The 25,336-nt window shown below is 24.5% G+C and overlaps 3 protein-coding genes and 1 long non-coding RNA gene across 5 annotated transcripts in view; 1 reads left to right on the top strand and 3 right to left on the bottom strand.

Moving 5' to 3' along the window:
• The window catches only part of LOC114119376 (androgen-dependent TFPI-regulating protein-like), a 16,826-nt gene extending 15,813 nt beyond the window's left edge, over window positions 1-1,013 (bottom strand). The window contains exon 1 of the mRNA XM_027980905.2: window positions 769-1,013. Coding sequence (XP_027836706.2) covers window positions 769-969 — 201 coding nt within the window. The 5' untranslated portion in view covers window positions 970-1,013. The remainder of the gene's footprint in view (window positions 1-768) is intronic.
• Window positions 978-25,336, top strand: LOC114119371 (uncharacterized). 2 transcript variants are annotated; one of them, XM_027980896.2, is made up of 8 exons: window positions 984-1,111; window positions 18,680-18,776; window positions 20,276-21,026; window positions 21,790-21,841; window positions 22,527-22,626; window positions 23,767-23,886; window positions 23,948-24,106; window positions 24,182-25,336. In XM_027980896.2, exons 3-8 carry the CDS (start codon window positions 20,297-20,299, stop codon window positions 24,233-24,235), a joined length of 1,215 nt encoding a protein of 404 aa, XP_027836697.1. In that variant the 5' UTR covers window positions 984-1,111; window positions 18,680-18,776; window positions 20,276-20,296; the 3' UTR covers window positions 24,236-25,336. The 2 variants fall into 2 exon arrangements, with proteins under 2 accessions (XP_050061032.1, XP_027836697.1); XM_050205075.1 differs by lacking the exon at window positions 18,680-18,776 and having other exon boundaries at window positions 978-1,111.
• LOC114119377 (androgen-dependent TFPI-regulating protein-like) lies at window positions 7,093-15,176 on the bottom strand. Its single transcript, XM_027980906.2, has 6 exons — window positions 15,027-15,176; window positions 11,042-11,214; window positions 10,722-10,865; window positions 10,053-10,270; window positions 9,822-9,973; window positions 7,093-7,294 (listed from the first exon to the last, which is right to left on the bottom strand). Exons 2-6 carry the CDS (start codon window positions 11,204-11,206, stop codon window positions 7,242-7,244), a joined length of 732 nt encoding a protein of 243 aa, XP_027836707.2. The 5' UTR covers window positions 11,207-11,214; window positions 15,027-15,176; the 3' UTR covers window positions 7,093-7,241.
• Window positions 20,413-21,769, bottom strand: LOC126551514 (uncharacterized). The gene is made up of 3 exons (XR_007605444.1): window positions 20,905-21,769; window positions 20,711-20,837; window positions 20,413-20,519 (listed from the first exon to the last, which is right to left on the bottom strand). It is a non-coding gene; the product is annotated as an uncharacterized LOC126551514 (long non-coding RNA).

Here is a 25,336-nt window from a genome sequence, read left to right as displayed (position 1 = left end):
ATGGGTATTGGGTACAATACTAAATTTGTTTTGAAATACTTAATAACCGTTTGAAATTTATTTTCATCTTTCTTTTTTTGAATAATATTTAAATTTTACAAAAAAAATATTTTAATACATTACTATTAAAAACAAAATTGAAAACAAATATCATTAGGTACACTGGACAAAAAGTGCATAAAACATATATTATATGCTTCATAGATATTTACAATTTCATAATTTTATTAGTAAAGTTTATTACCATACATTGAATTAAAAGTTATTTAAAAATGTATTTAGAAAATAAAATAATGTGAACAAAGTTGAAAAATAGTTACACATTTTTTATAAATGATAAAAGTTAACAGAATTGCAATAAAATTGAAAAAAAAATGTCAAAAATTGCAAAATGTTACACTAAATAATTTAGATAAAATTTCCTAATAGTGACAATTCCGATCAATAGTGAAAAGTAGAAAATGCAGCGAAATTCGTGTTCTATACAACTATACTTATTATAACTCATAAACTAATCGTTCGAAATTCGTTTTAAAAAATAGTAAAACGTGATATGATTTTTCTAGAAAGAATTTTGTTTTTTAACGACTTATTAACATTATGAAAAGAAATATTTTCATAAACGTCGATATAGTCTGTTGAAATAATAATAAGGGTCTTAATGCTATAATAGTGTATCCCTCCAGATCGTATAACATATACTTAATAATATACTGCACGTCGTAACGACTGCAATTATACAGGTATAATAATATTATAGTTACTCACCAGTGTCCACATCGTAAGCATGAACGACATGAATTTTCCCACCTCGCTGATGGTCGGGAACACGATCGAGTCCCAGTCCACGGAACCGGCCATCCACATGACGTGGAAGTACAGCCACGCCAGCGTTCCATGCACCACGAACCGGACGATAGCCGCGGGCGGTTGCCGGGCGCCGCTGTTGATCAACGCCTTCGTGCACATGTCGGACCGAAATGATCGGACTCGCGGCCGCGCGGCTCGCACATACACGCGCGCATCGTGCCGGGCGGCGGTCGCGGAGATCGTAATAACATTATTGCACCGCGGTCTTTGGATCCAAAGCGAGCGACCAATCACGTGATGGGTACGTAAATAAATACATTACTGTAACATTGTGTTCGGTACCTATACCTATCTGTGTTTGTATAAGTCACGATACACGATATTATGTTATTATATTTATCAGTTTGTTCGTGATATGAATAAAATCATTTACTACATGCTATTGTTATAAATCAATTGACATTTATAGTGTGAGTGTGTGATCTGTTGTAATTGCAGATGAGCTTTTCCACTTCATCGCGCGGTGTGTTCGTGTACCTATATACATGTATAATATATATATTATATAAATAGCAATTTTCCAATCGAAAAAACAAACTGCGCTTTAACGCATGTACCTATATGATTTTTCAGAGTTTTCAGTAAAAATAACTCGTCTGAGAACGATATTACGTACACGTTTAATCAACAGCTCATAATATATTGTAATCGACCTAAAACATTAATCAACTTTAATCATTTAAGGTTTAGATTGTAAGAGCGAACAGAAAAGAGTAATCAAAAATTAGATAAAAAGGCCACCCATCTCCAATCAGTCTAAACATAATATTGTAAAAATTAATTTAAAATTTAAATAGCATTTTCTCGATATCGTTTGTTTATGTGTATACTCTGTGTACAGAGTGCTCGAGGAAAACGGAAAAATATTAAATAACTAAATCTTAACAATATCTTATAATTAATATTAATTTAAAAATGTAGGATTCTTGTTTATAATTAAAAAAAATTGCAAATATTTTTTTTTATTTCATTGAGTGTTATCTCATATTTTTCCGTTTCTCTGATAACCCTGTATCTGTTTACAATTTATAAAATACGCTTATTAACAATAATACCTATATTATTCGACAAAATTTCGTTTGAAAATTAAAAATTTCTTCTCTGACCGTTCAAGGAATAGAACACAAATTTGAATTAGTCTTTCTAAAGTGACCAAGTTTCATATTTAGACTACATATTTCTCAAAGTCATTACCCCATGGACCATACCATGCAGCATACCTGCAGTGTTTTTAACAAATAAAAGCTTGGGAAAATACAAATATTTCAATACATCGAAATGAGCCTATTTGTATTTTATAATGTGAATTGATTAATAGGTTTAGAGTACTGATATTAATTATTATTTAACTAATCTTGTTGACAGCTAATAAATAATATATGGTAAAATAACTGTGACATCTGCACTCTACATATATAATAGGGATATCTGCGTGGATCTGTAGTCTGTACCCATCACATATCAAGTAAAAAATTTCGGTTGAATTTTAGGTTTCCTACTTGACAACTAATTTGATGATATCTTTAACTTTTTTCTTTTTAAACTTAAAAATTTCCTACAAATGATCTTTTTTAGACAAGTATCATTCTGTAGCATGCATTCACCATCTCGCTATTATAGCTCAATTTGTTCTCCCTTACAATTTGAATTACCAAGAACCAACTGTATCTACTCGTTTTGATATTTATATAGGACCTATACATAAACATATGTGCATAATTTAAATACTGACCATACTGTAATAAATAATAATCTTCTTAAAACTTATAATGCCTTTACGCGTATACTCATTTAATAATTATATGTATTATAATAGCTACAGGAAACCAATAAATAAAAAACGTTTGTGATACCTGCGAGATTCAAAACATTGTGATATTTTTATAACTGACAGACGATAGATCATAAGTAAATATAAGTGCTGTTGAAATTAATGAACAATCTAGCCGATTTCGGTGTGTATTTAATGTATACAAATTTATATTATATCGAAAAAAGTCTGTATAGAGGTACCTCAATAATTTTAATAACACGCAGCAAGGTTTGTATTAGTTTATCGCAGTTCAAAAAAATAATTAAGAAACACTTAATCTGCGTAGGTCATATACCTATACCTTTACTATAGACGGTATATGTACATAGGTATATGGTTTATAGACTATTTACTTATTTGAATTTGCGAATAATCTAAATAATGATATCATCGAATTGACTTTACACAAATCTTGCATCATACATATAAATATGATTTAAATGATATACTGATAACAGTTGTATTAAATCTATATTGATATAACTATAATATGTTTAACCGTTTGTATATACTACAATATACTAATTATTATAGTATACCTAAAAACTCAAAAATCGTGGTGTTACATCATTGTTAAAATATGGCAGATACAAGTGACAATTGACAATCGTCCATTTTAATGATTTTTTTAAATAAAAATGTACAACTATTTTGTGGTAATGTAGAATCGACCGACAAGTGGAGAAAAATTTCCTGACGTTTCGAGTGTTTTTTACCTATATTTGCGTATTAAACATATTATTTGAGTAATTATGTAGTAGAATTTTATAACTTATAAGTATGCATACGAGCTCCAATAACCGTATTAATAACGGAATATTACACTACAATTATAAGTAAAATAAAATGCTTTTTTGGTGAAATAAAAGCATTTGTTATTTTCAGTTTTCAATTTAAAACAATAACATTATAAAAATATATCTATTATTAATATTATATGTTATTAGTCGTAACAAATTTATTGACATTGAGTTGAACATTAAAAATTAAATATACATAGATAGGTATAATATTTATATAAATGTTCAATATTTACTTATTTAATAACGCAGTTAAACAAACGACCAATAGATTAATATTATTATTCTTATATAAAAAATTGTATAAGTTGATTTTTTTTTATCACATGTTTTATGCATATAATATGAACATAATAATTACGTTCTCGCCATTCTCACTTATCGGCAGGTATTATATTATAAATTTATACAAAATGACCAGTGCAATACTGCATAATAAAACTAAATAAATAGTTAAAACTTCAAAGTTCAAATATGTATATTAAATATTATAATATTTATAACCATCAATGTAATATAATATTATGAATATTAACTTAAATTGAATATAATATAATATTAATTACAATAATAATACATATATTAACTAGGTATACTACTTGTTGTAACTATCACAACCAAAACATTTGTTTACGTTATTTGAATTTAAAAATAAAAGAAATAGGTAGATTCATTATTTTTTTTTAATGCAAATATACACGCACAATCAATTTTAGATGCTCATCAATGTTTGGCCGTGAATTACTACTTAAAATTTATAACCCATAGAAAATAATTTACTAATATGAGATAAATAAATGGAAAATATCTTATGCATTAAAAATATTAAGTTAAAATAAAATTTTTAATTGATAATGGTGACTTGTTATTAACACAGTATATTAATATTATGATAATAATTACATTTTTCTAAGATCTTAAAAATTTAATGTTTCATAATTATATAATTTTTGAATAAGCACCTACTCATAGTAATGATAGCACTATATTAAGTATAATAATAATATAATAACTCAAAAATCAAATAACTTTAAGTCCTTATAATAAACACTAAAATATAGCATTTTTTAAATTTACCAATTTTTTTAAAGATTTAAGTAAGCTAATGTTCTGTGTTTGTATGGAACATATTAAGTAGTTAAAACTAGATACAATTTAATAAAAATTATTGAATTATTACTTGTATAGTACTCTTAATATTGTTTATTATTGTATTAGTATTATTTTTAGGGATGGATTATGATTTATGAGTTAGAACTTAGAAAGGCACGTAATCGTCGACGTGTGAACATAATACTGTTTATTATTAATTCAATATTTTCAAAAATAGATATATGACGACTTCATAGCTTTTACTCAAAAAAAAAACAATATACAATGTATATAAGTAGGTGATATTTAACAAATAAGTAATAAGTAATAAGTAATAACTGCAATGAAAACTTGAAGATCGACGAAAATACAATTAAGTCATAAGGTGCGATTTAAATAATTAGGATCGTTATCGATGTTCGTAATGGTTTACACGTACCTAAATTATTCTTTTGTTATTTTATTAAAAATTGATAATTTTGAATTTCGATTTAATTCTTTTTGGAGTTAATTTACTAATTTTAAGTGGTTTATATTTATTTAAGATTCAAAAAAGAAGTACAACAACTAGCTGCAACAAATATATTGAATCTGTTGTATTGTTATAAATTGCGTGCAAAATAATATAGGTACTGTCAGGATAACCAGTGATCACAGTAAATATTTAATTCAACCCAAAAGAGATTTGTCTTCGTAAAAAGCAAGATGATTATATGGTTCTACAAAAAAAAATGTGCAGTTGAAATAAAGATTAACAATGATGGTCGGAGCTATAGTCGATGATATAATATACATAGCTATATAATAGCCGATGATGTAAGTAGTCATGACTTAAGGGGCATCGCTACTATACTGTCAATTTTAGTTCAAAAGAACTAAAGTTTAGAAATCCACTCACACTAATAATCATTTACAATTTACATAAACCCTGTGAGGCAACGATGAATTTAAAAATTGCCTAATTGTTTACCCTCAATTAAAAGACTTATATTTAAATTATTTTTAAGTTAAAAATGTTTAAAATGTAAAATGTTTATGGATGAGACTATTATAATATTTAATAGCTTAATACATAAGATTCTTTTTAAGTACAACAATATATATTTATTATTTATAGATATTTAGAATTAAAAATTTGGAACTCAAATTACTTGCTTACAATCAAATACTTCAAGAAAAATAATTTTAGAGTTAAATTTCAAAAAAAAAATTATTCTTGGGGACTTGAAATAATGAAAATTTACCTATTATATTATCATTAGTATTTTAGTACTTCACTATACTTAATAAAATAATGATATTTTAAAAATATTTAGAATTTTAAACTATGGTTTATTTATAGTTTAAGCAAAATTACTAATAATAAAATATACATCTCGTATAATTAAGAATAATATAAATACCTATATGGCTATAATATATAATATATATATATATATATATATATATATTATAATAATATGATAATATTAGTAACGTATGCTGACAAACCACCTCCACTCAGAATCGTTTTTGGTATTCAACGATTTATCATTGAATTCAATTTTAACATATCCATTACGATTACAATAACCTACTCAAAGACGAGTTACTTGTAAGTATACTAGACTTCTATTGTACAGCATAGTGATTATCTAATTTTTTATTTTTTATTTTTAAATTTTCATAATTGTAAAAATATGTAATTTAAAAAAACAAAAATAAGTATATGTTTTTATTGGCTCATTAATAATATTTATTAATCATACATTTACGCCTACTTACCTATGAAATTTATAATGTAGTTATATTTATATTAATAAATTACATTAATTTATTTATAATAAAAAATAATTTCAATTAAATATTTTTCACCAATATAATGAGCTGCAGACGTTTTCAAAAGTACACTGCGCATATAAGTTTTATGTTGTTTATAATTTTTTTTTTCAAAATCTAATAAATGTATTTACAATTAATTATCTACTTATACATCCACCCAAAAACCTACCTTAAATCAGAATTATAACTATTTCTGAATTGTAAGTCATAATTAGCAATATTTTGATACTAAATAGTTATCATAGAAATTTAAAATTTGGATATATTATACTATACATAATACACTATACAGTAAATATATATTAATAAATACTATTAAAATTAATTAAATTAAAAGCATCTTGACTGTTTACCCTAGAAAAAAATTAATAGTATAGGTAAGCCTCAAATTAATACTGTACTTATTAATTTTTAAATTTATAAATACATTTTAAAGATTTATCATAATAATGAACTTGGTAGTTTTGATCGGCTAAACAATTAATTTAAATAGTATATGTTAATTTTGATGTACATAAAAGTTAAAAACCAAAAAATAAAGTTTTTTAAAACAGAGTTTATTCAACTACTAATTATAAACACTTTTTTATTTAATTTATGTACAACTATTCTAGTATTTCAAAAATATGTTTTAAATACAGCTGAAAATGCAATTGTTTTATAATAAATTTATTTTCTGGAATAAATTCAACAACATTAAGAAAATATTTAGATATATTAACAACAAATAATATAAAAATAACATTATTTACATTGACAATAGTAAGTAATTACCTAACTATAAACATTTTATTAAATTATAGTATTTTTTTGAAAAAATACTAGGTATTTGTACAAAATTGGTATTAGGATGATTTCTTAAGAGGTTTTCGGTATCGTTTCTTAACATCTTCTTTTCCTGAAAATATTAAATTTTTAATTAAAATTAATTATACTTTTATAATTATAATAAAGCTTGAATTATAATTTAAATCTTGTTTTTATTTTATCAAAATAAATCATATTTTACTAGATTTTATTTATTTCAATTTTTACATAGATTGAAAATTGTTATGATTTTTTTAATATAGTTTTATAATTTATATCACTGGTTTTACCCAAATTTGTATTCAAATACAACCCAAGACATTCGTCATTAGATTTTTCCTAAGATTATAAAAATTAAAAGTATATAAATATACCTATTGTAGAAGTGTTTAAAATATATAAGCAGACATTGTGATTATATTGTATTTGTATATTTATAATGTTTTTTTTTTTTTTTAATTTAACAGATACGTAATCTTATCGATTCAATAAACAAGATTATATGGAAAAGGAAAAATAAAGTACAAAAAACACAAAGACTGGGTTTAAAACAAAAAACAAATAAGTCTTGATTTCATTCTAAAAATGGTGCACAAAAACTAACCAAAAGTTTAGAAAAATGTTTAATATTTAAATTTTAAATAGGTAATTTAACAAATTAAAAATAATCTATGATACATTATTTATTATTCAACCATGCCATTTATGTACATTTTAGTGTTAAGTTAGTACCTAAAAGCGAGAAAAAATATTTGATTTTTAATTATTATTAAGGTTATCTTTCATAGAAAACCCTGAGACACAACTTAGAATTTTTTTCGAGAAAAATTGAGGACGCAATTTAACCGTTGTATAAAATTGGTTATGCAGTAAAATACATAGTATTAATTAATCTAATTAATTTCAAAAATATAACATATAAAATATAATATGTAGATACTATAGTATGTAACAGGTAGATTTTATTGGCTGTCTATTACTTATAGTGTTATATTAGAGTCGCCAACCTATCGCCCGATAGGTTACTATACTGATGACGGAAACAATATTTAACTATATGACGAAAATAATAATCCAAATTTATATGCATAAGACCATTTGTCGTTTGGGCGTCACTGGTAATGATATTTCTGCTGCATTAAAAACAATTCTTGTTTTAAAATGCACAACCAAACGAATTAGTATACTTTTGATGTTTAAAAAAAGTTAAAATACCTATACCTACATGATAATATGTCCTAGAGACCTAGAATACCATAATTCATAACAAATAGATTACCAGGAGGCAAAAACTAAGGTTATTAAGTATCAACAAAATATATTCATCATTAAATTGTGGAATTCAAATAAATATTAATTAATCATACATTATTCTCACATTACATTCAATGTTATTTAAAATGTTTATAATTATAAGTTTTGATAAGATTAAATAATTATAATCTATACTGGGTATCACGCAAAATATTTCACAACATTATAATTATTTATAATTTCAAGAAATTTCTTATGTAGGAATTTTCAGTACAAAATATTTATATTCAGCATATTATACATATTTTATTAATTATATTATAATTATTGTATCAAATAACTAGTTGATGCAATAAATTATCAAGCAATAAATATTTGAACAAATATCACTATAATTGCAATATTATATAGGTAAATGTATTGTATTATTATATTTCATATATTTTTATTTATGAAAAAAAAAAATTTCACATACCTCAAGGTCTTTGATGATGATTTTTAATGAGTTGATTTTTTTAAAATAACAAATTCAAATTTTTGTAAGAGAAAAGGAAAATAATTAACATCTTCGTTAATAATTGTGGTCTCCGAATGGAAAAATAATTTAAAAATAGGTTTTATCAGTGAATCTATACCAACTTGATTATTTTAGAATTTATTAAAATAATATTATTTTTCTATTAAAAATGTAAAGTAAAAGAAAAAAATGTTAACATATATAGTATTGGAGTTTGATCTAACCGTATCGAAATCCATTAAATGTTTATAAATTTATTAACAATTCTAATTATAATTATGTAATATAACAAGGATGGCCAACATGAACGTGCTCTCGAGTCTCGTGGAGAAATACAATTATGCCAAGAGCCTAAAGGTTTATAAATATTAAATATATTTCATATAATTTTATACATTTTTACCAAAAAAATTAAAATCCATAACAACAATAAGTAAATTTCGATTTTATAAATAAGACGCGAGCTACATTTGACTACGACAAGAGTTGCAAATTAGCCACCCCCGTAATATATCTTAATAATTATTTTTATGAGTATCAAAAATTGTATTTTGCATTAAAAAATCCCATTACATAAAAGTTATATTGTAAATATTTTTATATGTTTAGCTTCAGTGAGTACTAAGTATTAAGAATAAAAAAAAATATTTATTTCTATGATAAAAATATTTATATTGCCTAGATAATCTTTTTTTAATTACTCCAAAGAATATTGGAATACTTTGTTGTATAAATTAGCTTTATCATTGATTATGATTTTTTTTTAAATTGATAATTAATGTATGCATTTAATATTTATATAGTAGCTTAAATAAATGAAAGGTTTAAATTTTGGATTTGTACTTACCCCAGTACATGTTTTGGATAAATATACCGACAAATAAGAATGACATTAATATAACAAATAAAACAGTCATAATAGCCACAGAAATTGGTACACTAAATAGGCCGAACAAGGGGTATACCCAACGTCCTTTTTCCACATAAGTTAGCAAAAAACTAAAACCAAATCAAATGAATGAATGAATCAATTATTATTTTTTTTTGAACTCTTTCTCGGTAGATAAGTAATACTTACACGACTCCGTAGATAGCTCCGAATATCAAAAATATCACCATTGAAGCTGTAACTGAAGCGAACTTATGTCGGGTAGTAAATAATTCGGCTAATATGAGTGGTAAAATAGTTGTGTGCATTCCATGATTTTGCCAGTAAGGTATGTAACTGTCGACTAATTTTGGGTAAATAATTTCCCGATCATACGCATACATTACCCAAAATGTGACACACACAAACTAAAACATACAAATATTTATTATAGTAATAATATGCAGATATACTTTATTATTAATGTTTGTTATTGTACAACGATTAAGAAGACGTTTGCAAACACCCGCTTTCGTTAATTATTGTTACTAAAGGACTCGGGCATATTATTAGATCAGAGATTAACACATTAATATAGGTATTTTGTAGTTTGCACTAAGTAACGGTTAATGATTACAATATTTAAAATTAAAATATAAGTAATAAATTATAATTATAATTGAACATAGTTTTATCATAAAATGATTTATATGATTGTTGCACCTAATCAGATTTCGTGTTGAAATTACCGAATTAAATAATTATTTTTTACGTTGTACTCGTATAATTAAAAATAAATAGATAAATATGAATTATTTATATTGATAGGACATAGATATTTTTAATTTAATACTAAATAAATCAAAAAGTATAACTTACTATTCCAACTGGCAGTAATATGGACGAAAAACTCAGGGAGAGTAAAGTTTGAAATTTCGAACCTAATTTGAACCAGTTGGGACCGTTCAATATTTTCATTATATCATGAAATAGACAACTGCCAAAGAACAACGTCTGCATAAACTGTAAATTTTAAACATTAATACACTTTATATTTATTTAAGCATTCAGTATAGTATATTGTGTAGGTATAACGTAAGTTAGAGTAGTTAGACAGTATAGTGCCAACATAAATACGCAATAATAAACTACAACAATTTTGACATTTATATAAATATTAAAATTATAAAGTTATTTACTAGATTCCAATTGGTGAGGAACCTAGTTCCCATCTCATGTATGTCTCGGTATCTAGGATCCCAGTCGCTTTCTTTTTGATTACTGCCATTGGATAAAAAATTGTTCCAAAAGAAAACATACCACAAGCATGCTCCTGCGTGCAACAGTATTGGATAAACGGACATTTCAACACCTAAATAGATATCAATACAATTCACATTTTTTAGTATAACAATTTTTTATGTATTTATTAATTTTTAATCTTCGTCAACAATTTTTTAAAATTATTGTATCTTAAAAATATTGATCTTTGATCTCCACATTAAATTTTGACTTAATATTAAGTTGTAAAAATAATTAAAAACATTTTTTACAGCGTCTTAAAAATAAAGTTGTTATTTTATCTGCAGTAAGTATTTTAAATGAATTTCAACGATTTATTAAACAACTATACGTATACCTACGTATTTACGTTTTTAATAGAACTGTCAATACATTTAATTTGTATAAATAAAACGCCAATGTGCTTATAGGTTTGTCATAGCCATTAGCCAATATAGCATATATTATCTTAAGAATAAGGTAGAAAAGTGGGAACCGCTCTACTATACACTAGGTGTCGAGTAGGTCACTATTATGGATGTGTTAAATTTAAATTCATTGATATTATAGCCTATAGGTAATTGAATACGAAAAACGATTCTGAGCGGAAACGAAATGACAGTCTATATCACTAAGTTTATTTTATGATACTCGAATAAGTACGTGGTATTAATAAATTGGTATAATATCTTAAATTTAATTTAAATATTTTGAACATTGCATTATAATTTTAATAATACATGTAAAAGTTTTAAGGTAACCATGGTTACAAAACAATTATTATAAGAATAATAGTGAATTTGAGTAAAAATTCTTTTTTTCACATTTTTTGTTTGTTTTTCCAATAATAAAAAAAAATTACCTGGAATTTTTAATTTTGACCTCACTAAAGCACAAATTAGATTAAATTTTATATCATGAAACTACCTTTAAAATTTTAAATCCAAGTATTTTATCAACTACTTATAAAATTTACAAAAAAAAAAAAAAAATAAATTTATCTCTCCGCACAGAATCTAAAATATGCTGTATTATAAAAATAATTACTTCTAAAAAATACATACATTTATCGAAAAAACATATTTTTGTTTACTAATTAGCGATAAAATAAAATTACCTATATAACATTATTATTAAATTATTGTAATATTTCCATGCCATGGTAAAGGTTTTATGGGAAGGTACGTTTACAATATATCGATTTGTGTACAAAATAGGTAAATATAACAAATAATATTGAGGCCACGTAGAAATGACATTGACCTCGGGCAATATTTTGGTTTCATCATTCGTATTTATTCTTGTTTACTATATGTACATAGAATTTTCATTTAACCTTTGATATTAAATTAATGTGCTGAAACTATTTGATTTTTTCAACCGATAATAAGATACCTACCTAATTTTTTTTTTGTACTATAGTTAATCGTGAATATATAGTTTTCTTAATAAAATTATCACATAACACTTGAAGAAATGGACTTCTAGCGATCTTATATATAGTATATTGGATACTAAACTGCTCTAATAAACAATAATAAATAATAAAGCATCAATGTTTTATTTATATTTTGACGCATTTATGACTACGATGATATTAGATTATTGTATTTAATTGTTTTTTAAAACAAATAACATAATTTATATAAACACATAATTATAATTATACTAATAATAATATCATATATTGTTTATACGTGTGATCGTGTTTTAACATTTGTTTCGCATATTTTGATATTTTTAATAACTTTATTTAGATAACTATGTTATACTTATAAGTTTTAACAGTTAATGCTTAATTTTAAATCTTCTAGTAGAAGTCTGTGGTTCAAATAATCACGTATTAACTTCGAGTAGACACATTACTATAGTAAACATTTTTCTCCCAAGGTCACGTTAAATCAGCCAACAAGACACGAAAAATGTCATTAAAACATTGTAACACGTTTAGGTACCCAAAATTTATTCTATGTTTAAGTTTATGAAGAATTAATATAAATAAGTACTTTCTATTTTAATGGAATGTGAAAGAGGAGTTTAATTCTCCATGTCAACACAAAAACAAATTTAACTTAATGATGAATTAATTAACTTAAATTCTATTATAATATCTATAGCAATGTCAACACAAGAATAACTTAAAATTAACTTAAAGTTACATATTAAACCTGAACATGTTTTATGTAAATATTAAATGACGAGTTGGTTTAAATATAGCAGGTATATTAAGTACGATCTACATAGTCGCAATGAATTATTATTCATTTACATAAAATTGTCAATAGATACATAAATATTTTAATTTATTCAAACATAAATACAAGTACAACCTAAAATTGTTCAATTTACATTTAACGCAAGCAAATATACTAATAAAATATGATTAAAATTACAAATATAAATAGAGATATGAAGCAGTATGTAATACTTAACTCGTTGCCTAGGAACTTATTTTCCTTGTCAATACTTAGAAAAACTTAAGTGTTAATTTTAATACAAAACACGTATACGAATCGAACTATAATTTTTTTGATTTAATATGTCATAATAAATTAACGATTAAGTGTATTATAAATTATTTCTAAAAACTATATTGGTAATTTAATTTTAATACTTCATTCATAATCATAAAAGTACATAAAAAAATTATATGTTTGTATCTTTTACAAATAATGATTTAATTTTAAAATATTGTTAATCATCGGTCTTATTATATTATTAACTGGTAATTCTTATGTTGTGGCATTGATTATTTAAAAAATGTATATGTGTATATACATTATAATCTTTGTGTAAACATTTTAAGTATATATACTTATAACAGTTATTACCAAATGCCAATTGGGTTAATTGTTAAAATTATACGATTTAAGTTAACAAATATTCATCATAAACATTCGCCGTTTAGGTACCTAAAAGCTGTTTAAAATTTTTCCACGTGACATGTCGTTTTTTATGATATACTAATGCGCGTACCTACATTAATGTTTATGAAAAAGTAATCAATATATTAAATGATTATAGTACCTAATAATTACAATTCACTTTTTATTTTGTCAATCTTGTCAAATCTTTAATAAAAAAAATATATTACTAATATACCATACAATGGAAAATATAAATTAGAATAATATATTCTTAGTACCTCAGTCTATACATTTTCCATGGAAAACTTTGTAGAGAAATCTACAAAAACAATAAGGGTATTTCAACAAGCAACATGTTCAACTTTCAACTAATATACCTACATATGAGAGTTCAATGAACGAAAAATATTTTTGATTTCTATATTATATGTATAATACAGCATACACAATTAATTTAAATATTTTATTTTATTAAAAAAAACACAATTATGTGGTTGCTAATTTATTATGAACCAATTGATCACTATAAAGTTTGACGGTTTGACATAGATACTAGAATTACATACCCAATACCAATACATAGTTTATATACTATATATTGTATTATTATTTTGTTTAATAAAATATTGCTTAAAACGAAATGTCCTATAAATATAATTATTATATAATGCCCCATGAGTAATATATTACTCGCTATAGTATAACTATTAACTAAAAGTATTAATATTTTTATTAAATTAGCCCGTGGAAAACAAATAGGTTAACGCGGTTGTATTCAATTTATAGCTATCGTTTTTAATCGTCAGTGCCGGCGAGATATCCACCGACATTGATTGTATTAGAAATTTAAACCTTGAAATCGAAGATATTCAACTTTTACAATGCCCATTTCGTTTGGTATACGGTATAAAATAATCATCAAATAAAATGCAAATAAAATTTTTTATCATTATCTTTTCCGCGCATACGACCGCGACCCTGCATAATATGCCTTATACATTATCAATAACGAAGTAATAATAAAAAAATTAAATACCTGAGAGTATATTGCCGTCGATTCCGAGTGAAATGGGTATACAACACAATATATAGGCAGGTGTCGGTGAACCGTGTTCGCAGTTGTGCGAGTGATCGTACGTCACTGCCGCCGCCGAGCAAACGTACTCAGAAGCAGATCACGTTCAGCTGCTCTTCTCACGATTCGTATGATAGTGGGGGAAGAGAGAGCAGTTTGTTGTATTGTGTTATTTTTTTTTAATCCACGTCGGTTTATGTTTTATTCCGATTTAAATGCACATGCGTTTGCTCGCATCGTTCTCGATACGCGTCGGTTACGTGTTAAGTTACGTTTATAGGTACATAATGTTATAACGAAACAACTTGAAGGTTGTGTAAATAAAATATTTTAAGGAAAACAAAATATTTAAAAAAATAAATAAAATCCTAATCAAAATGTACATAATAATATATCCGGAAAAGTAAATAATATATTTTGCAATTTTAGTTAACAGGTACTAGATAAATGCAAAACACTAACCACATAATATAATTATGATTTACATCTAAAAAAGGATATTAGATAATATAGTAAGACCACAAAAATATAATAAATATTCTATTATTGTAATAACATATAAATATTAAACACAATTATGATACATAAGTATCTATATCATAACTCATTAAACGTACAATTAATATCGTTGATACTTGTGTAAGTACAGCAGTATCCATAATGAAATAATTAATTTAATCAAATCTGATGGATAAGTAGGTATATAACTATAAATAATTAAAAAATCTCAATTTGTCAGTATATTAATATCATCGTTTCTAAACGTATTTAATGCAACACAATAAACTATAATATACAACTTAAAAAGAATTCGGCAACTTTTATATTATTTTGATACCTATTTTTTAATATCGGCTAGTATGAATTTACTTTTAATAATATCATTATATAATTATTAATTATTCAACTGTACTATTAAAATATTTATATATTAAATAAGACTATAATTACTTTATATCACGTAGCTGGTAATTAATGGACGAACGGATTACACTCGAGATTATAAGATATTCTAAACCAGCGATTCCTAACCTGGGGTTAATTACCCCGAGAGATAAAATGGGAATTTCTTAAGGGACAGGACAGTTCATTAGTTTATTTGTATACATTATTATAAACTGTACATATCATTCGTGTATACTACGATTGTAGTATTGTAAAAATATAATTGATGTTAAAATGTATAAACGTAGCTTTGGCGATTATCTACTGATAATTAATAAATTAAATATCATTATTTCTTTTTTGTTTTGTTAACTAGACTTTATTTTAGGAAGGAGGAATATTTGCTAATATCTAATCCAGTGTATGGATAATAAACTCAAAAAGGTTAGGAACCTCTTTTCTAAACATACAAATCTAAAAATGAATACATAAAAAGTAGCTACGTTTTTAAATATATACATATAAAACTTGTATTGCATTCACGTATTATTTTAAACTCCTTTAATAATATACTATTGATAAATATTTATTATTTACTATTCTTTAATAATATCACACTATTACAGAATAAATTAAATAGTATAATATAAATATATGTACTGTATAATATATTATAATTTATTTTGTTATAATAAAATTGTATTTATATTATTAACACGTATGGTACCTATATAATTTATTTTCGTTTATTCTATATTATTAATGAAAAGTAATCAGTATTTAATGTTTATATATTATCAAACAGTACGGTTAAACGTTTTTTAAAATTATATTTTCAACAATAAATCAAAAGTAAATTACCTATTTATTCTGATATTGCATGCAGATTTTTGATTTATATCAATAGTAAAATTATGATTATATAACTAATCATATTAAAAACGTATGAATAATAGAAACAATTTACTAAAATTGTTTGTTATAATTTTTTCGTTGATTATTTTGTCAGATGTTTAGTTATAAATTTATGATAATCGTCAAAATTTAAATAATAGTGTATTTTTATCCCTATTTCGTATATATCAAACATATAAGTATAATCGAAGGAAATCGTTAGCGCGTATAGATTGGAATGTACATAAAAATTACTATTTGTGATTTTTATCAAAATACACATTCCAAATGCAATATTATTAGACTAATATTAAACATAATAAATAATGTACCTAACACTGGTGACTACTAAATGTATAGTATATGATAGGTTATGTTAGGTTTATATTTAATCGATAATGATTATGAATTATGATATAATAATTTTTTTGTAGTTACTTTGCACTTAGCACAATTATATACCGTAAAGAACGAATAGTTCACTTCATTTGAATTAGATAGGTATTCACTTTGCTGAACAATCTGATTACTTCTGAACCTTGTAACATAAATAGTTAAGAATCGTAGGCCTTATACTACTATAATATTTATGTTAAGAAATCAAAAAATACTATTTTCATTAATATCATTGAGTTAACTGTAGAATAATTTTTCAATCCGTACGTCTATGTCCACCCACAATTTTAAAATATCAAATTCCCTATTTCTATACGAAGCCACAACTGCATAAAATGATTTTTTGTGCTACAACTATGGCTGTGCTTATGGCTATAGTTTATAGATAGATATACTATACACTATGATAAACAAATGTTGCAATCGTGATATAATTACAATTACGTGTCAAAATCACGCTACAATTTCACTTAAATTCACTTTTGTCATACGAAATCCAACGCACACGTTCTTGTAATAATATTATGCATTATAAGTTAAAATTTTTAATATACTCAAATTTATTATACTATATTTAGCCTACTATAGGGGTCACCAAATGGCAAACAGTAGATGGTTTTTATCTAGTCCACAATCAAAATCTTATTTTTTTAATTATTATTTTTGATGATGAATTAAATGAGGTTATTATTTTATTTTTAATTCATTGGTATAAACTGATAAATATGTATTATGTATATTAAATTCTTATAGCCTAGTAAAACTTCCCTAATTCCGTTAAAGTGGTCATCAAAAAATATTAATCGGTAATTAATAGCCCAACTTAAACTAACCTCAGTAGTGTATCAAGGAAGTGGTTTTGGGGTTCAAATCACACCAAATTTACTAGCGTATCATTTTGTCAATCATATTTTATTTACAAAAAATATAAATACACAAACATTTTATCATAGGAAAATATAATAATTTATCAATATAAATAAAAATTAACACTATTTTGTTTTTAAAATTTTAAAAATAACAATAAAATTAAAAAGTTTTCTATTTTTATTTATACTTATTAGTGTGATATTATTCTAGGTTTAAATTTAACCCCGTCAACCTAAAACAGGGGTTGACAACCTTTTTGGTGTCGAGGGCCTAAAAATAAAAAATAAAAATTTCACGGGCCATACTACACCTTATTTTATTTACAGTTTACATTTTTTTATCAACTATAATAACATAATGTATGGTATTCTATTCTTTTATACTAATTATAAATTGTATTTGCGGGCGTAGTATAAAATCGCTACACGGGCTGCATGCGGCCCTCGGGCAGCGGGTTGCCGACCCCTGCCCTAAAAATCAGGAAATCTTGGGCTCAACTTTTGAGGGGTCTTTAACATAATATATTTTATAATTTTACATACATTGGCCATTTTTTGATCATGTTTCAGATTAATCAAAATATTACCACAATATACAGACTTAAGAGAAATTTTCATTGTATCCACATTCCACATCCACACGTAGTGGTGAATTTAAATTTTTCAGGTAAACGTCCTCTCCTCAGTTATATGTACAACCATAAACGTAAATAAGGTCCTCAAATGCACAAGATTTGATTTATTGAGCCCAAAGTATTTCAAGAGTAAGGGCGAGCTCCATGCCCATACTCCCTCTATGATTATACACACAATCGTATCAATGATACAATTCAAAACAATCACAAATTAAAAATTATGTGAACTGTGTGAGTTATCTACTCTACGCCCTAGGTACATTTAATAACTAAACTATACAGGCACACAGCAGAACGTTATCCACTTGACAGATCTTTTATTTTAATTATTATACCTATACATATTTAAATTAGTATGTATGTATAATTAGTAATGCTAATAAATTGTTTTAAATATAATTAAGCAAAACTATGTATTAAATATTTAAATGTTAAATAAAGTTGGCTTTATTTGTTAAGTCTTATATATTGTTATAATAAATTGTATTCGGTAATACAACTTAACGATCAACAACTCGATATTCATTTGTTTTTAGTTCAAAATATTACAAATAATATTGATAATTAATAAATAGCTTATCATATAATTATATAGGGTTGTAAATAAAAATAATAACTGGGTTATTATAAAACATGGGAATATTATATGAAAATATAAACTTAAATTGTCTGTATTGTTTTCGCATATTTAAATAAGTACCTATAACACCTATTCAATTAAATGGCATTGAATGTTAATTTATTTAATTATACCGAAAAGAACCTAATAGTTATGAATATTAAATAAACTATACCTCTATTTGTACGATGACACGTGACGGTTTTTCACCATCGATACATTTTGATGATATTCTGATGCATAGAAGTGTGTTTTAAATTTTTGAAGTGTAATAAAACTTTCTACGCTCCTCAAATCTTTCATAACTTACCATATAATAAGGTATTACAATAAAATTATTCACTTTATATTATAGTTTCGCATATTTTCTGAAACTTATTTTTCACATACAATTTATTTTTTTGTCAAGTATTCTTTAATGCATATGTTTTGTACATACTTCAATATTTCAAAATTGTAGAGCATACGTAAAACATAGCGTTTTAGATATTTTACAAGCATATTTAGTGACTTTTTAGTACACAAAAATCATCCAAGCCCTAATTATAGCATATAATAAAATGTATGTTTTGGGTAAAAATTAGATCAACTTACAGAATATACCGCGGTACCTATATTATGATATATCCGTGGGTACACTGCCGTCTCTGATAAGAATTATTTTTTTATTATTTTTTTTTATATATATATATATAGTGATTTAAGTATCTATTTATTTTAATTTAACACACATATTAAAGATATCTACTTAATTAAAAAGTACACCAGTACTAAAAAGTTCAAAACATACTGTTTAGTAGATCGATGTCTTCGGTTTTTATCACTAACTACCATTTATTTACTAATTATTGTATTGTAACATTTTGAATTTACATCATTAATAATTATATTACGCCCTTTAATTATTTACAGATTCAATAAATAAAAACCTGTATGATGCACGAATTGAGAGCTGAAGAATTTGCTATTAACTTTGAATTGATGAAACGATCCAGGTTCTATCATATATTTAATCCAAACGGTTCAAAGATTTTCAATTATAACGCTTACCGGCTATTATTGATTATATTATTGGTATTAGTGAACGGAATTGTCGTTTACAGTTCTTTAGGATTTTTTGTGAAGATGGAAGATACTTTGAGTTACATTGATTCCTCTGTAATTATATTCGTTATGATTAATATTTTTTTATGCAATTGGCGGTTTTCCGTTTTTTTGTACAACGCTAAAATAATATATGATGTGTTCAACGTTTCACGGTTTGATTTTTTTAAAAGCAAACATTGTTGTAAAAATATAAATGTCCTATGCGGTCATCGAGACAGAACGATTAAAATCACCAATTACTTTTTCGTATTCTCGTCGACAGTGATGTCACAGTGGGTACTATTTCCTCTCGTGCTTATTGCGTTCACAGCACCTGAAGACGAAAATATCCGCCAACAGAACATTATGAACTTGCGTTATCCTGTATCTACCCACACATACAATCAATATTATTACTTATTTTATTTGATGGAAGTAATAGTAGCAATATTTACTATGTACTCAATGATAATACCAGACATACTGTTAATGTCTTGGTGTTGGGCTATAATTGCTCAACAGGAAATTCTTATTCAGACATTCAAATACTTCGGACACGAAGATAGCTCACAAACAGGTAATATTATTTTGAATATTGTAAAATGACTAAAATGTCTATTGAAAAGACGAGTAATATCTATCATGAAAAATTTAATTTCGAAAATTTAATACAGCATTTAATATTTTTTATGTTTTTTTTAACGTGAGTTACTCATTATAATATTATGGTAATAATTTATTGCATATGCGTTGATATACATATCGATATAATTTTTTACTACATTATTTTTTTCGTATTAATTTATTTCGGTTTTTACATTATTTAAATAAACCTATTATAAGTATATTATACTTAACCTATGGCTATATTAACTTAACGGCAGCGGCATTTCGTTACATTGGATAAAGTGCTTTCGCGATAATAAGAAAATCATAAAATTTACCAATTTATTTTACTTCATTGTGTTATTTATTTTGTTACCTGACCCGGTGCAGCAGAACGTTACTCGCCTTTTTTTTGTTTTTAGAGTATATTTTGGTAATTATTAGAAAAAAAACTGCATACATATTTAATAGGTTTTTGGGCATATAATTGTCGGTCCTACCTATAACCTAAACAATTTTATTTAATAATATAAGGGCCCAATATTTTAAATTATAATAGGCCCCTGAATTGGTAAATTGGGACCTGTAGTTTTGCCATTTGTAAATGATATATAAGCACTAAACTGCCGACCAATTGTCCAATTATAAACTGATAAATCATAATATATAATTGTCTTTAAATAAAAATAAACTATAGTTTTGTAATATTTAATAATTAATAATTATAATTGCAGTACATTATGAAGATTTTAAATCAATTTTGGTTGATCAAATACAACTTAATCTGTAAGTACTAACAACACGTAATATTTAAAATGAGCAATTATCGATTATTAATAATTATTGAATTGAAATTTCACATCGTATAACGTATATACATAATACATATCCATATATATATATATAATACAATGGATTAGTCCAAACTATAATAGCTAGGAAAGAGAAAGATGTATAGATATTTAAAAAAAATAATATATAATAAATATTTTTTTTATGAAATCATCAACTTATTATATACTAGTTTTGCGATGTTCAAATTGTATGTAGTATGTATAGGATCATTATCATACCTTATTACAGTATACAATACATTATAGAATTATTCTTTTTGTTTTAAAATAATTTTAATCACTATTATTTAATATTTTAATTAATATTTATATTAGTTGTTAGTATACAAGTTTCAAATAAATTACCTTTTTATAAGTTATAAATCTTCTATTTTATTAACTGGAATAATTTGATATCTGTTGGTTAATAAATAATGATAATAATTAATAAGCAGATTAATATAGAGTAATTTTTAATTCATCATATTTAATCTATAAAACACTAAACACGATTATTATGTTGACTAAAACAAACCTAGTAATTAAACATAATTTAATGTTTAATTGATCAAAGATATTTCAAATATAAAATATTATTATAATGTTGTTTTTAATAAAGATAAATTTCTCTTTTTCAGGAAAATTAAATCATTTTATTCAGTTGTGCGGCCTGTTGTTTTAACATACGTTGCTATTATATCAACATGTTTCATAATTGTGACTTATGTGTTAATTGTGGTAGGCACACCTATATCTTTTACTTTTTATATTACAGATGATGCACTATGCAGTAAATTTAATTGAGTCCTAGCATTTATAACTTATTTTTATAGTGGATACATCTACTAAATAGAGACGAGTTTAGTTATTAATTTATTATAATGTGTACTGTGTATATACAGTATAAATACATATTATATACGAGTACTATATCAGGCGTGGATCTAGAAATCACAAATGGAGGTGCTTATAATCAAGAATGATAGATAAAGAATTTGTTATAAATATTTTTTAAAGTAATTTCATTTTATATTATATTATAGTCTAAAGCCCCTTAGCCCCCTCTCAGATCCGCGCCTGTATGCTATATAGTAATTTAATTCGTTCATATTATTTATTCTATTCACAATATATTATTCATAATTAATCACTCGTTATTTCTAAAAGTATATTAATCTTTTCAAAAAGAATGTAAGATATATGAAGCATTATTATATTTTTATACTTCTAATATTTTTTTTTATACACACTAGTGTAATAAATTATCACGAACAATTACTTATTTTTTTTATAAATACCATAACTGCACTACCTATACAATTTCTAATTTCATAACTATAAGATAAATACATTTTTAAATATACCGATGTATAAAATATGTAGAACATTGAATGAATATTTTTAAAACTTTAAAGTTATATTATTTAACATTTAGATTCAAATTAAATTGTGGCATTATGTAGATAATGTAACAAGAATCTTGCAAGTTGCAATTATTGTCACTTGGTACCTGTTATCTAAAATTCAAATGCATACAAATAACAAAAAAAAAATATTGAATTTAAAAAATAATATTTGATATTTGTAACTAGAAATTTTTATAAAAAATATTGCTTTAGATTATAAAATTAAAAAAAAATGGCCACAAGTATATTACACATACACCACATACATCAATTTAAGTATCTAATAGTAATTAAACAACAAGTATAATAAAATTAATTATATTAGAATTGTATAGGTCTTAAATTAATCAAAATACGAAATGTAATACGTTTTTAAATAACGATTAACGAGTTTATTGCTTAAAGATTCATCTTGTGTAGATAACACTGAGCATAATCATTTATTTTAATAAGATTGAATTTATGTTAAAAGGTTTGCTTATCAAAGGAATCAAATTCAGTTCTCAACATTATCAAGCTTGGGTCATCAGCTCTATATATGTGCTTAGACTTATTTTTATATTGTTATTTATTTGACAGTATGAATATTAAAGTAAATCATTAAATCTACTATAGGCTTCGACTTGATTTGATAATAATTATATATTTTGCAGCTAGAATCCGTTAACACTAGTATATATTCTTGTAATTGGACGAAAATGGATGTAAAATTTAAAAAGTTATTATTTTTAACAATGCAGATGAATAATGCCAATAATTTAATGATAAAAGCTTCGCCGAAAAAAATCGTCAACCAACAATTATTCGCTAACGTATATTTTACATAATTAATTGCAAATTATACGCTGCATTAACACAATAACTATACCTATTACGTTTTGTTTCAGATTATATCGATGTCTTACAATATTGTTTCCGTTATGTTGAAAACTACAAGTTAAAAAAATCTAATTTTCAAATAGATCTAAAACTTCAAACAATTAATAAATTAGACAATACTATAATATAGGTAGTATAAACTATAAATAATGCTTTTAAAAAAAAAGGAATGGGTAATAATAATTTATATTGTTAAAAATTAATGTTATAAATTATAATTTATAGAAATGTGTATAGATTATTTTTAAAAATGTAAATTATTATGTTTATAATTAACAAACAAAGAATAGTATATCATTTATTACTTTTAAAGCAAAATTGACCCATAATTTGTATTTTTAAATATGATTCTGCTACTTAAATTTTTTAATAAAAGCACTTTAAGACTATAATATAAAATACTTAGATTTTTATGACGTTTAAAACGTTGTAGGTACTGTTGTAACTCGCAATTCAAACAATTTTTTTTATGAATAAGTGTTAGCTGGTAGTCGCTTAAATGTTTTAAGACTATTTTTTTCTGAATTCATTACTCATTATAAATACTTTTAAACGCCTATTTTTGAACAAAAATTGTTTTTTTTTAATTACTATCATCTCGACTAAACTATTTCCCCAAATCACAATTCACGGAATAACTAATTTAAATTTACCTACAGTAAAAGTTCAACAAATTGCGCTAAAAACATAAATATCTAAAACATAGGTAGGTAGTAGCCTAGTACCTAGTACCTACTTAGAAATATTCATCATACTACCCCAATAGAGATAATTAAATATTAATGAATACGTTTATTGTTACTTCTGAATATACTACTATACAATTCGTCCACGCCAAAAACGTGGACCTTATACTCAGGTAATCTGAGTATAAGGTCTATGGACTATGGCCAAAAAGGTACTTTTTTAGCCACTTTTTTTTGTGAATTTAGAGACTGCTCTTATGCCAAAAGGTAAGTGGTAGTCCATAGAATACTACCTTTAATCAATACAAGTCTTTAAAAAATTAAGCACAACAGCTAATTTCAGGCAATATAAATAGTATAAATAGGTAGGTATAAGTAGATTTACAGATTTAAATATATTCAACTATAATATACTCAATTAAAATACCTAACTATTCAATATTATATTTTTTTTAAATATTATGTGTAGGTACAGTC

Source organism: Aphis gossypii, chromosome 3 (assembly GCF_020184175.1).
Source record: "Aphis gossypii isolate Hap1 chromosome 3, ASM2018417v2, whole genome shotgun sequence".
In the NCBI taxonomy this organism is placed as follows: Eukaryota; Metazoa; Arthropoda; class Insecta; order Hemiptera; family Aphididae; genus Aphis; species Aphis gossypii.
Note: the sequence above shows the minus strand (reverse complement) of the source record. Positions and strands in the feature narration are given on the sequence as shown.

Bases quoted from the DNA above. Each gene is read 5' to 3' on its own strand.
- LOC114119377 (XM_027980906.2), bottom strand. From the start codon at position 11,206: ATGTCCGTTTATCCAATACTGTTGCACGCAGGAGCATGCTTGTGGTAT. The intron at 10,271-10,721 runs GTAAGTTATACT...TGTATGTTTTAG, and splicing joins TATTACTGCCAGTTGGAATA to TTTGTGTGTGTCACATTTTG. The intron at 9,974-10,052 runs GTAAGTATTACT...ATTTGGTTTTAG, and splicing joins GGAGCTATCTACGGAGTCGT to TTTTTTGCTAACTTATGTGG.
- LOC114119371 (XM_050205075.1), top strand. From the start codon at position 20,297: ATGATGCACGAATTGAGAGCTGAAGAATTTGCTATTAACTTTGAATTG. The intron at 22,627-23,766 runs GTAGGCACACCT...TTATGTTAAAAG, and splicing joins TGACTTATGTGTTAATTGTG to GTTTGCTTATCAAAGGAATC. The intron at 23,887-23,947 runs GTAAATCATTAA...TATATTTTGCAG, and splicing joins TTGACAGTATGAATATTAAA to CTAGAATCCGTTAACACTAG.